Below are 13,391 nucleotides of genomic sequence, written 5' to 3' on the forward strand. Positions count from 1 at the left end.
GTTCTATCTTTTTTTTTGAATAAAGACTAGTTTCTTGTTTTGTCTTTCCGGATCTATACATCTAAAGGTATCTGGCCCATTTTAATGCTTTTCTTGAGCCTTCAATTACATTAGTTAATGTTCATTAGCAGACAAATTCGTTTTTCCGAGGTTCTGCGAATCACTGACACTCTTCGACCAATCATAAAACAAAGACGGGTATCCGTCCAATCAGGCTTCACCGTAGCGACATAACTTCCTGATTGAGTTCCCATGCTTGTGGTCATTTTTCTGTAAGGTTAGTAAGTTTCTCGTTTAAATAAGAACAATCTGATAAAAGTAATTTTTGCTCCATGATTATTTTTTATTCATTAAATAATTTTGTGTGGCAACCGTGGAAGCTGTGTTACCCAGTGTAGGATTAATATTTTTCGTATTTAAAAAAACCTGACGTTTAGAGCAGGTAAAAAAGCAGAATCGCCCCAAAATCTATTCATTCTCGTCTTAATATGGCTAACAAAAACTTTGGCTAACAAAAACAGACTATTCCATATTAAAATGAAAACAGAGCTCTATAAAGTAATCTATGTCGATCAAAACACTGAAAGTAAGTGATCATTTAAACATTCATCATTAGTGCAGCTAATTGGTTTAAGAAAAATCAACCCACTATTAAATGGAGTACAACTGAGTGGAGTTCATGCACACTTCTATCTGGAAAGTACAGGTACTGGTGAATCAATAACCTGGCCAAACTTAACACTATTAAGACTAAAGAATACTGAGGCAATTCTGTGAAAGCTAAACTCGGGATGATTACAAAAAGATTTCCTATATCTCTTGGAGTAGCGTAAATCTTTAGATAATAAAAGGAAACAAATATCTGCTTAGAACAGGCCAACGTCAAATTGGTACTCAAAGCCTTTTACACTGCATGTCATTCACAAACCAATGGGGAAGCTGCTATGCAGCTGGCCGACATTATTCCTAGGGAGCAACTAAGTTGGGGTTCAGTGTTTTGGAGCTTTTGTGGCTGAGAAGGAGAGGCTTTACATAAGATATATTTTACCTGGGTCTTTCAGCAGTTAAAGGTTTAGAGGAGAGTGGCAAAGAGAAAAAACATCAAATTAAATCTTTTTAGAGATTGTAAAAAGGCATTGATTTGAGTGAGATCTGTTTTCACTTTGAGTGTGTAGAGTGTAAAAAAAAAAAAACAGTTGAAAACTTCCGAAGGGGGAAGATTCTTTTCTGTACCCACTGTAGTATTCATGTATTAATACCCATGGGATGATCCGATCACCAACAGTAGCTCACTACAGTTGAAAATAAACAGACTAATATGGAGTAAGGCAAGTTGTTATATAATCATATTTATATTCTTTTGTACTTTTACTGGAGGTCAATGTGTCGTCTGTTAATGTAAAAAATATATATAACTGAAGTAAGTAAGAGCCAACATACTTGTGCATACCAATCTCCAAGACTTTTTTATTCAATAATGCATGCAGTTTATGTAAATTTGTTTCTTTTAATAACGTGTACTTGTTCTTTTTTGCAGGAATAAAATACCTCATGGCCAAGAACAAAAGTTTGAAATCTAAATCAAATCTTTCTAAAAGGAAAAAGCTGAGTTTAGATGCTAGTGAGGTTTGTGTGGAAGAAACAATGGCCACTGTAATAAAAACGAAAAGGAAAAAGATGGAAATAGAGGTGAGTAGCACAGTCCCCTGTACCTTTTATATCGGTTATAAATTTTAAATGTTACACTTTGCCAAAATAATGAAGTGGTTTATTTGCTCCAGGAGGCTTCAGCAAAGATCCCTCATCTAACAACCACAGCCGATGAACAGAAAATAAATAAACAGAAAAAAGACAAGAAACGCAAAAAGAAAGAAATGACAGCACAAAGAAACACAAAGCAGACTGAGGTAAGGATGCAAAGTGGTAAAAATCCCAACTGATTTATTTTATTTTACTTGTTTTTGTGAGTATTAAGTGGAGTTCTGGTTTGGGATGACTGCTTTACAAGTGCTGTAATTTGGTCTTGTACATGATTATAATATGTTTTAAGTGAAAAGAATCAGTTGACCAAAGCAATTTAGAGTGGTCATAACTAGTTAATTAGTTATTAATTGTTAAATAAATGTAAATCTAAATTCAATAATGTACTCATTTTTATGAGTTGGTGCTGAGAATGTTTTAAATGACAGAAAATAGTCTGATGTTACATTTCATATGGCATCACAATGTAAAACCAAACATAAAAAAATAATTTTCATTTGATAAGACACACTGATCCCAAAGTTCCAGTTTGTGGTATGCATAAAGCTTAAATAACTGATTCAGTTCTTCAGTTAGTTTTCACAACACTTAAATGTGGGTCATATTGTCCATGTCACGCATTGTGTACAGTTAGGTTTTGAGTGTAATATAAACGTTTGTGGGAGTTCATTAGACCCTACATGGATTGGCTGGGTCTGTCACATATTACATGGCTGCATGTATTTGCAGCTGGTACATAGCTAGATTTTCCTGAGCTTGACCTGTGCAGCTTAGTCCATATGCTCTTCTTCTGGAGAAAAAGCCTCATTTTAACCTGGAAGGTCTCACCAAGGAAGCTGTAGATGAGTGGGTTCAGGCAGCTGTTAGAAAAGGCTGCCAGCCTGACAGCATGACCTGTCAGGGGGTAGTCCTGCCACAGTGTGCCTCTGTCTGTATCACCCCTCAGAAGGTGAACACTGACAAACACGTTCTCTGGGAGCCAGCAGATGAAAAAGACTAACACAGCTGCTGAGATCATACTCAGGGCTTTCTGCCTGCGAGGCCTCTGCTGTGGGCCATCTTGCTCCCTCTGGCTGTGCAAGAGCACCTGGGCTATTCTCCAGTAGCACAGACCCAGGATGCAGAAAGGCAGCAAGAAACCGAGCATAACCTCCACCCACTGAATCTGGGTCACGTTTGCAAAGCAGAAGTGGAGTTCTCCAGCGTGCTGTGATTGAGTTATTGCAAAAGGCAGCAGGGTGAGCAAGGAGGAGGAAGCCCAGATGAGGCAGCAGATGAGTCGTGCACGTGGCATACTGCGCCCCATGAATCCAGTAAGTGCAACATACCGGTCGAAACTCATCCAAGTCAAGAAGAAGACACTGCTGTACATGTTGACCTGCTGGAACAGGTTCATGAAGGTGCAGAGGCCGGCCTTGTCATAGTATCCCTGCTTCAGGTTGAACACCTCGATCAGAGAGTCAGCCACAAGGATGAGATCTGCAACAGCTAGGTTTACAAAGTAAAGGTCGGGGGCTGTCAAGCGGCCACTGTGGTCCAGGTTGACCACTAAGATGAGGGTGTTCCCGAAGAATCCAATAGGAAACAGCAATATGGTGTAAAGGCTAGAGAGGATGAGGCCAATGACATAATGGTGTTGGTTCTCTGAAGCTGGCTGTAGAAAATCTGGGACCAACTGTGTCCCATTTAGCTGTACTGTGGAGTTATACTCACTGAGGACCCTGTAGTCCACGTACATTGTCACGTTCATATTACACTTTGTTGAACTGGTAGCTAACCATTAAGTTTTCATAGATGTTAGTTTTCCGAGGGTTGTTAGTCCCTGTGGAGTCTGAGGTGCCATCTGTTTCCTCTTTCTGCTCTGTGGTCGTCTTGGAGAGACAGAAGAGCTGATGCCCACTGTTTGTTCTAGACAGAGAGGAGAAGCTCAGTAAGTCAACAGCTTGTTTTCAGCTTCTTTACTTTAAGAACTAATGCTAAAGGCATTCAATGGGCAGAAAGTCACTGCACTTAATCAATAAATAACAGTACATTTGACAACACTCAACATGCAAGCGTTTCAGATACATTTATTTTTGTTAGTCTGTCTTTGCTATATATCCACTGGCTCCCGTATTTATGTATTTTAACTTTAAACAATACATAGTATGCAATAGTATACATGGTATGTAAATTTATTTACAAATAAATTCTGACTTTTAATTCAGTTCTGCACAAATGCCCCTTTTGCAGCAGTTACAGATTTAAAGCTTGTTGGTTAGGTATCTAAAGACTTTGGGTACCTGGCTTTGGGCAGGCTATCCCTTTCTTCCTGGCAGATCCTCTCAAGCTGCTTCAGATTCGGTTTGAAGCGTCTGTGAACTGCCATCACAATGTCTACACCCAATTAAACATAGAGAGAAAATGAAAAAGGTTTTTTTTCTGAAATAGCAATTTCTAAAAATGTTCTCATTCCGATTTTTGAGTACTTTAGGTTATTTCTTGTGTAAATATGACTTATATGATTATAACAACCCTTTGAAAATGTCTTCGAGTATAATCTGTTAGAACAATATATAGTTTATCATTATCTCTACTGTAGCTTTTTCCTTAAATGTCAGAATTACTTTGGCTTCGATAAAGATTTCAGAGTAAAGATTGCTAAATATTGCTATAAGGTAAATAAGTATGCTTACTTTGAGTGTTGTGACTTTATTTGGAGATGTCTTCCAGTTTTTTTATGTAAAAGTGTGGAGTTCTGCTGCTGCACTCATTTGTCCAGATTTCTCTCGACTTGTTTCCTGACATCGCTCTACTGTCAATAGTCTGATACAGGCCTAAATTATCTAATACTGAATACTGAAAACATCTAAAATAATAATAATTGTTATGCTGTTAGTTATAACATCTGTTTGTCATATTTGTGCTACATCTGACTAAACACTAAGTCGGTCAGCTTTTTAATAATTTTATTCTTTGACACATACTCGAGACGTTAATATAAAATAGCTTTAACTTACCAAAGTTTCCTATAACAGCTTGTGGTCTCTCAAGTCCTCCCTGTCGTTTAGTGGTGACAATGAAAACTGATGTCACATTAATCCAGAGAAGTGTTGTGGTGCCACCCACCACTTAAGAGTCAGAAACACAAACATACAATGCGGGAACAGACACAAATTGTGTCTGTTCAGCCGAACATGAAAACGATGTTTTTTTTAATGACAAATTCACTTTAATACAGTCACAAACAACAACATGTTGAATTTACACTCTGTTTTTTTTTTATGTGGATGCATTTCATTACATAAATAATTATATCAAGCGGGAACACAGAGCCAGCTTGTCAAAGCTTGGCCTCAAGTATGAGCACGGCTATGTATACTATGTATTGTTTAAAGTTAAAATACATAAATACGGGAGCCAGTGGAAATATAGCAAAGACAGACTTACAAGAAATTTACACAAAACAAGAAAGAGGACAGAAAGCACTTGTCTTAGCTCACCTTTCTTATTTCAGACACAAAAAGAAGTATGTAAAGCCACATTTAGCTTTTTTCAGTTTATTTTGTCACAGGTTCCTGTTTGAGACTGCAGATTATTTCTATGTTAATGGTGCAATGGATTTTGTGATTTTCTTATGCAGAGTTAAACACTTAGTCCTTGACTTGAAGTCTGACATGAGACAGAAAAATTTAAATATTGGCCTGGATGTAGCATCTGACTTTTTTATTTTCCCAGACTGCATGTTTCCTACGTGAAATTTTGGAAATTGCATAAGTTTTTCCAGCCATCTTGTCTAAATTATGTGTCTGTAGACATCTTGTTTTCAATAAAAATGACATAAAAAAAAAATTAACTCCGCGGAGTCACTCAAAAAGAAGGTACATAGCAAAAGCAAGAATAAAACTTAGATTAAGAAAATGTCTTTCATTAGGTCCATTAGAAGAGATTGTGTCCTTTATGACTCTATGTCCTGCAGTGTGTCTGTGACTTCGATGTGCGGAGCTATGATGTTTCTGTTAGGCTGTGTGTTGCCTCTTCTTCGACAGCAGTCCCTCAGCTGCCTTAACACTCCGTAGAGACTCTCTCGACACAGTCTGTGCATGAACAGCACAAGCAGCAGACTGGCGCTGCTCCCTGAGAACAATACAAACTCAGCCACACGCAGCAAGGGTTGCTCATGAGTCTGTACTTTTTCTTTCACCAGTACCACATGGTAGAAGAGCAGGCAGGAAAACACAACCACGGTAATTGTCAGGAACATGGGACCCTCCTCAGATCCAGAGAGGAAACGTCCTTCAGATTTCCACTGCCGGACACACCCACCTATCAGGAGTCCCAGCTGGAGGATGTAGGGAATCAAAAAAACCAGGCAAAGCTTAGCACCTGCATAATGCGACCCAGCATGGGCTCGATCCATGTAACAATAAATCTCCTTTTCCAGCTCAATGCTGGGCCCACGTAGTCCAGCCAGCAGCAGCGAGATCAGAACAGAGGACAGGATCACCAGAGCTGCACAGACCCCGGGCTTCCGCAGCAGGGCGTGCGATGGTGGATCAAGGGTTAGAACATAAGCCATGAGCACTAAGACCAACAGGCCGCACAGGGAGGCTGTGTTGATGAAGAAGGAGAGAGCAGCACAGCCTAGAGCTGTAGTTTGCAAGTATTGAGAACTGTGGACCACAGCATAAAGAGAGAGGAGCAGGAGCAGCACCTGGAAACCACAAAAGACCCAGAGCAGACAGTCGAGCCAGGCCAGTCGTCTGTGTGCTCGGTGGGTCTGAATGAAGCTGTACAACAAAAAGCAGCCTGCGATAAAGCCCAGACTTGCAAAGAAACTGTAGACATAATTTGCATTTGAGATTATGTTTTTGGCTTCAGCTGACAAAGTGGAAGTAGGCGCAGTCATGGTGGAGCTGAATATGATAGTAGAACTGTTGGAAAATGGTGATGCGGTGGTTTGATTAGGCTGAAAAACAGAAGAGAAAACACACACTGATGAGGTCTTAAAGATTTGGGTATAAATATTCAGTTCCTCTAAATCAGCTTCTGTTTTAGAGCACAAAAATAAATATAAATACATTAAAAGCAACATTAAGGAAATAAACATTTATCTGCCGTTTTAATCAATTTTCAAATCTGTTAACCACTGCTCAGCCTTTGAATCGTTAAATGGGTTTTCCACAGGAGACACACAACACAGTACATTTCCTTCCTAAAATACCCCAACTTGAACTAAAATATCAAGCACAGCAGTCCAGAGCTCTAAAAATATAACAGTATCTTAGTTTTTCAAAATATTTTCTGTGACCACACATCCCTATCTTTATTCCTCTCTCTTTGAGCAACTAGTAGTAGAACAGCCGTCCACAAACCACGGGTTCAGTGGTTTTACTCCTGCTCTTCTTGGTCAGGCAAGCACCTTGCATGGCAGACGCCATCACCAGCGTTTGTGTGCATGTGTGGTTTAGTTTAGCCAAAATGCTTTGGCTAAAAGCACTATGTCATTATAAAAATCATAAGGAAGTACCTGCTCCGTGAAAAACACGCTTCAACTTACCACATTTGCTGTTGTCCCATTCCACTCCATTGTATTTTATTCACCAAGCCAATGCTGCTGATTAAATCCAAAGCTTTGAAAATGATGCTTGTTGCACGCTGACTGTAAAGGGCTTTTCTGTTTCTGTGGGCAGTACCCCACCAGCATACTTTCAGAATGACTTCGTGGCCATGTGATCAAAATCTTTTCCTCCCCTGTTTTTTTTTTTTTTCTTTTTCAGCACGATGCTGAAGGGTTCGTTTAAGTCAGAGAGCATCCTGTGTCCCCCATTTAACTTCCCCTGAGGGTTAAATGCTGTGTTTATGTTGTTGTCTGGTTACTGGCTCCAAGAATGAAACAGCTTTAACTTTGTTTTTGTTATTTGCAACTATCTGTTATTCTGCGTGCAATCCTGTTAGGGTGAAAATTAATTTTAAAAAAGTAAAATTATTATATTTTCTTTGGTAGTGTCATCTTTCTCTGTTATGAAACGAAATAGTATTTTACTCGCTCAATATCTGATCCTTTTTGTGGTTCATTATTAGGATAAAAGTGCTTTAAGCTGTTGGTAATTTAATTTAGATTGCTGCACTGCTGAGGGGATTTTATGCACCACATTACACTTTACCACACAGAAATAAATGCATGCGTTATGCTGTAGACACAGGAAATGTCCCTCTGCAGCACAACAGGAAGTAATCTGAACCAAAAAAAGCATTTAGTTTTCATTTGTCTTGGCACTATCACAACAAAATGTGAAAACTATTTTACAGCAAGTAGAAAACAAAGTACATATTTTAGGCAAAGGAACATTGTAAACAACTGGCAGGAAATGGCCAGTTTTCTACACAGTTAAATTATTGTTCTTTAAATGTTCCTAATCATAGTTTGATTATTTTATGGACGTATTAAATTAGTTTTTCATGAATACTGACTATTATAAGAATCTGAAAAGGAAGCTCTGCTGATGTAGATAACGTTCAGGGGCCTTTGTTTTGTTCTGGTTTGGCAGATTTTAGATCCACCCGGTCACCCAGAGACACTCGAGTCAGAGGGAGAGGAGGTCTTGAGTCCTGAGGAGAAGCGGGTCCTGGAGAGAAAGATGAAGAAGATCCTGAAAAAGGAAGAGAAGAAGAGACTTAAAGTTGGAGGGGAGACTCAGCAAAAAACAGAAGCATCTGGACCCGGTGCACCTCAGCAGGCCTTAGATTACCTCACCTGGTAAGAGTCAGTCTCACTGTGGTTTCCTGCCGGTCACGTCAGGCCCAAAAACAGTCTTGTGTCAGTGTGTGCATCCACTTAACCAGGAAGTAAAGAGTGGATGTCTCTGAAACACTGAACTGCATATGACAAAATTCTCAAGTAAGATATCTCAGCAAATAATGTAGACAAATAAGTATGCACAACTGAACAGTGGGAAATAATTCAGCCTGACACAGAAAACCCGTTGTGTCTTAAAGGGAACTGCCACCAATTTTACGCCAATTTTATTTTGTTTTTTTGAGATGTGGCCATTAGGGACTTAAAGTCAGAACATCTTTATCTCTAATGATTGGATTTTGTTTCTTGTGAGTGTATTGCAAAAACAGATCACTGGAGTACCCCTTTCAAATTCTTGTTAATTTGTTCTGTTATGTGAGAGGCCAAAACAAAGCACACTGTAATGGAAAAGTCAACACCTTTCTGATAAATCTTCAACAGCAGCAACTATTTTTTTAAGTGCTGTTGTACTGTATTGTATATACATTCATGATATTGTTTTCCACCTGCTGAACACATCTGCCATTTTCAAGAGTTAACTGATGTCATATCGCAGCACACACCTACAGCTTGTGTGGGTTTTGTCTTTGCAGCTGGGCTGAAAACCGAATACAGTGGAAGTTCCAGAAGACCAGGCAGACTTGGTTACTTCAGCATATGTTCGACTCTGAAAAGGTAAAATTGATATGCGAGACTATTTTAGGAAGGGGGATTTTTTTCCCAGCCGAGGTTTAGAGGTAGGAGGTCTTGACCTTTAGTGTGTTTGACTAGTTTCTGAGTTACACTTATTATATCATATCTATTCAGAGTTTCATGACAAAGTTTTAATTTTGTTTTTCATTCATCGTTTATGAAATTAATAAGGTAAAATCAATAAAATCTTAATTTCAGGTTTTTATTACCAGTATGTTTGAACTGCCTTAAAATACATTAAAATTAGATACTCACTCTTGTACTGCTACTTAAAATTATTTATATTTGAATCACTGCAAACATTTGCTACCACTACTTTTTGGTAACATTTATTCTCATCCATTAGCCAATAATGACTATAATATGGACAGATGGCAATATGATAGCAACACAATGAATTAAAAAAACTTTTTTTTTAAGATTCCAGATGACCATTTTTCCATTCTGCTGTGCTACCTGGAGGGGCTTCGTGGAGGGGCAAGAGATACAACAGTGCAGAAGGCCTTAGGCCTAATCAAAGAGTCTGGACAAGCGCCAGAGGATGTGGTTGTCCAGCAGAGGGCGCACAGAGCCAAAGAAGTTATTCAGCTGCTTTCCTGATCCAGAGGTTCTATCCACCTCACATCCACCAGAGAAGGACTGAATAATGTTTAAGCTGTGGGTCTGAGTGACTGCCTTGATGTTGGGTTACATTGATGTTGTATATTTAGTATTTTGTAATAATTCCTTAAGTGAAGAAAGATCTTTGATTAACCCATGCAAAGTTCTCATTTGTTATTAACATGCCTGGGTTTTTTTTTTCTGTCTAATTTCTCTCCTTTCTGTGTGCATTGTTGACTGGTAATCAGTCACCGAAACAATTTAAAAAAATGTGAATTCTTTTTAATTCATTTCTATTTCAAGTTACACCTAGGAAACACAAGATCTTAACTGTTAAGTATTCAGAAGACAATGTCCAGTTTGACCTTTGTGGGCAGATGAGTATGGTTAAAAGTCTCTGAAATATTCAGACAAGGTCAATATTTAGTCCATAACGATGTTTATTCTTTAAACTCAACTGCAGAAGGAAAATCCGAACCAGTAGGGCATGTACTACAGATACAGAGTTTATGCTTAGTTTTGGAAACAATAAAGATATCCAAAAGTTTATATATTATTCATATAACTCATCACTTTTGTGCCTACAATACATATCTTCTTTAAACAGAAAACCAATACATTCTTTGATTAAGCATGTTTCTAGTGTCCCTGCACCACAGAGCCACAGGTTCTGTGGCTAATTAAGGTCACAGGAAGGAAACTGAAACTCCTCCTGCAGTTGAATGTTAGTGACCTGCACTCCATTTCTGGATTCATAAAAATACACTGAACTACAGTAGACTCAGCTGTATCACTGTATCAAGCCATCAACATAAATAGCACCATACAACACCTGTTAGGTAATTATACACCACTTTTGCCTTTTGGTTGGGCACATGTACGTGACAGATGTTGACCTGTTAATAAAAGGCTGTTTGTCCTGTCAGTTTGCAGATTTACTCTTACACATGTGCCCTTAATAGTTTTCTGCAGCAATCTTGCCTGAGACAAGGTAGGATATTTTCCAATGTAATACTTTAAAAGATATGAAAAATTCTAGTTCAAATTCTAACATTGACCAACAACATCTTCGTCATCCATTTAGGTGCTTCTTCGTGGGGACTGACTTCTCCAGGTGATTTTTTTTTATTGTGTGTCGACCAGGCCATTGTCTCCTCTTAGGTGTTGATCCTTAACTGTCGTGCTCAAAGTACGACTTGATTCACCTTTAACATATAACAAGTAACGATACAGACAATGTTACGATACTCCAACTTTAACACACATTTAAGACTGCATAGTTAAGTTGGCCTACTTTGCCTCGAATCAAAAGGTATATTGTGCTGAGCAAGGAGGGCGTGTAGTCTCTCAATCTCTTCTCTCTGTTTTTGGAAGTCCTGTATAAAAACATGAAAGAGTATAAAGAGCTTTCTGTCACAAATTTTAGATGCCTTGAAATAATTTGTAAGCTAATATTTTTAAGATAAATGTAAATACCTCTGTACATTTCTGCAAAGAGTTGTGAGTCTCTGAATTAGTTGCCACTTCTGGCAACGTGACTTTAATTCTTTGGCTTTTAAGAAGACCAGCATCCTCAAAAATATCCCTCAAAAGATTATTATAGCCCTAGGCAAAACATACCATTTGTTATTGGACAAGACCATTACATACGTTTATTAAAACTGTAATTACAATAAATTGCACTCTAAAAAAGTAAATGAAATAACTCATAGTTTAAAAAAAAAACAACCAGCACTGCATGACTGTGTTTGAATTACTTTGCATAAATATTTCATAATCTTGAAAGTGGCATAAACTGTCAGTCATACTGTGTCATGTCTCACCTAACAACTTACTTGATCAGTAATAAGACCTTCATATCGAGCTTGCTCTGCATCATCCCATTCCCTTTGTAGCTTCTTAGTCAAGGTTGGGTATACTTAAAGACGGCAAACAAATTATAAGAGATCAATATTACCACTGATATTTGTGCTGAGTGTAAGATGCTTCTTCTGTCTTACCTAAAAGAGAATGTGGATGACAAACAAGTGGAGTCTCAAAGGTTAAAGAGTAAACACAAGTACTGGGCTCGGAAACTTGAACAAGCTTACTGGTGGCACTGCAGATAAGAATCACCTACAAAAGCAAAATGACAAGAAAACGTTTTACAACTTCTCACTTGTACACTGTGTTTTACTTTCATACATACAATTACCCAACATGACAAGGTGAACATGTTTAACGAAATGTTTAAGAAATGTAATTAAAATCTAATACTGAAATTACATATCCATTACCCTTGTTACCCATTCAATACCCTTTGAATGCCAAATCATAGTCATTTCCATTTGAAATTAAATTTACAACATAGTAAAATGTGCAAAAGAATTAAGGAGTCTGAATAATTTCTGAAGGAACCGTGAATATTACTTTTTAAAAAAAAAATAAAGTACAGACAATACATTGTAGCGAAACCAAAAGTTTGTAAATGACATGGATGTTTTTCAACCTTTTAAATCTCACCAACCTTTGTTTCTCTGTTTCTGGTTCCACAAGTATCTCCGTCCCTCATCCACATGCCTGTGAATGTGTTGTTTGCAATTTCCCACTCCTGCCAGATCCTGTGATGAATGCACAGAAATTCAGTCTTACAACATTCCCACAGCTTTCTTTTGGCATTAATAATTAAACTGTAGATAACATAAGGTAACAGCATCTTACCCCAGTATCCCACTGTATGCATTCCACCTGAATGACAGCTCATGTTGAGTGATGTTATGAAATGGGCAGAATTCATATTTATACCTGCAAAAATTTACCAACACGTGTTTTTACAAATATAGATATTAGTAAGGACACTTTTCGGGCAATATAAAGACAGATGTAGTGGTCATGCAACATGTAGACTACTCACGTTGACTCTGTGAGACTAAAGCACTTTCCAGCCAGCCGATGAAGATGTGCGGGGCCTTCAGAAAGACTAACTGTTATTAGTGAATTCAGTGTAATTATCGATAGCAAATATCGTCATGGTTACCTGTTTTTCAGGCTGTTAAATAAAATATTAAATCAAATCTATTATTATTTTACCAGACACGGGAGCTGGGGTCACTTTAGGCTGAAGTCTGCTTCCCTGAGCCAGAAAAGGATTGTTCAACCTACACGCAGAAAAATAAATCACTTAGGAAAGAGCTGATGGTAATTAGGCGGCACATTTTGACAGATAAGTTTTTGCGTAACCTACCCAAATGTGTTTGGCTCCTCGACTATTTTCATTTTTCCGGACAATACATAGTTTACTGTGTAAAACCAAAACGACATTAGACAGTTTAACTCAACAGCACCACGGCACAAAGGGGCGCATCTGGGTTGTCATTACGTTTGTAAAACGAAATGCACACTTAGTACATAAATACTTACTGAAACACGTGAAGATAATCCAAAACTGAAGTAAATGAAATATGTCCTTATATAAACAGTACATAGCTGATTTTTGAATGAGTAAAACGTGATACCTGGTTGCTGTCTAGCTACATGTCCTGTAAGTGGTACGTCAGGTGACCGATCACGTGATCAGAAA

General features: G+C 38.1%; 3 protein-coding genes across 5 annotated transcripts; 1 reads left to right on the forward strand and 2 right to left on the reverse strand.

Moving 5' to 3' along the window:
• Positions 1 to 221: 221 nt before the first annotated feature.
• On the forward strand, positions 222 to 10,381 carry LOC137106210 (uncharacterized protein C7orf50 homolog). 2 transcript variants are annotated; one of them, XM_067489329.1, is made up of 6 exons: positions 222 to 277; positions 1,538 to 1,689; positions 1,782 to 1,907; positions 8,292 to 8,500; positions 9,133 to 9,214; positions 9,653 to 10,381. In XM_067489329.1, the coding sequence occupies exons 2-6, from the start codon at positions 1,552 to 1,554 to the stop codon at positions 9,830 to 9,832; spliced, it is 735 nt and encodes a 244-aa protein (XP_067345430.1). In that variant the 5' UTR covers positions 222 to 277; positions 1,538 to 1,551; the 3' UTR covers positions 9,833 to 10,381. The 2 variants fall into 2 exon arrangements, with proteins under 2 accessions (XP_067345430.1, XP_067345431.1); XM_067489330.1 differs by having other exon boundaries at positions 1,785 to 1,907.
• Positions 1,937 to 4,904, reverse strand: LOC137106205 (G-protein coupled estrogen receptor 1-like). Its single transcript, XM_067489321.1, has 3 exons — positions 4,761 to 4,904; positions 4,044 to 4,137; positions 1,937 to 3,669 (listed from the first exon to the last, which is right to left on the reverse strand). Exon 3 carries the CDS (start codon positions 3,509 to 3,511, stop codon positions 2,438 to 2,440), a length of 1,074 nt encoding a protein of 357 aa, XP_067345422.1. The 5' UTR covers positions 3,512 to 3,669; positions 4,044 to 4,137; positions 4,761 to 4,904; the 3' UTR covers positions 1,937 to 2,437.
• On the reverse strand, positions 10,255 to 13,388 carry gnptg (N-acetylglucosamine-1-phosphate transferase subunit gamma). Of its 2 annotated transcripts, none has more exons than XM_067489326.1 (11): positions 13,232 to 13,388; positions 13,056 to 13,110; positions 12,902 to 12,969; positions 12,726 to 12,780; positions 12,533 to 12,616; positions 12,339 to 12,432; positions 11,833 to 11,947; positions 11,668 to 11,750; positions 11,309 to 11,437; positions 11,127 to 11,208; positions 10,255 to 11,037 (listed from the first exon to the last, which is right to left on the reverse strand). In XM_067489326.1, the coding sequence occupies exons 1-11, from the start codon at positions 13,293 to 13,295 to the stop codon at positions 10,958 to 10,960; spliced, it is 909 nt and encodes a 302-aa protein (XP_067345427.1). In that variant the 5' UTR covers positions 13,296 to 13,388; the 3' UTR covers positions 10,255 to 10,957. The 2 variants fall into 2 exon arrangements, with proteins under 2 accessions (XP_067345427.1, XP_067345426.1); XM_067489325.1 differs by having other exon boundaries at positions 12,726 to 12,795.
• Positions 13,389 to 13,391: the final 3 nt, after the last annotated feature.

This window comes from Channa argus, chromosome 20 (assembly GCF_033026475.1).
Source record: "Channa argus isolate prfri chromosome 20, Channa argus male v1.0, whole genome shotgun sequence".
Taxonomy (NCBI): Eukaryota; Metazoa; Chordata; class Actinopteri; order Anabantiformes; family Channidae; genus Channa; species Channa argus.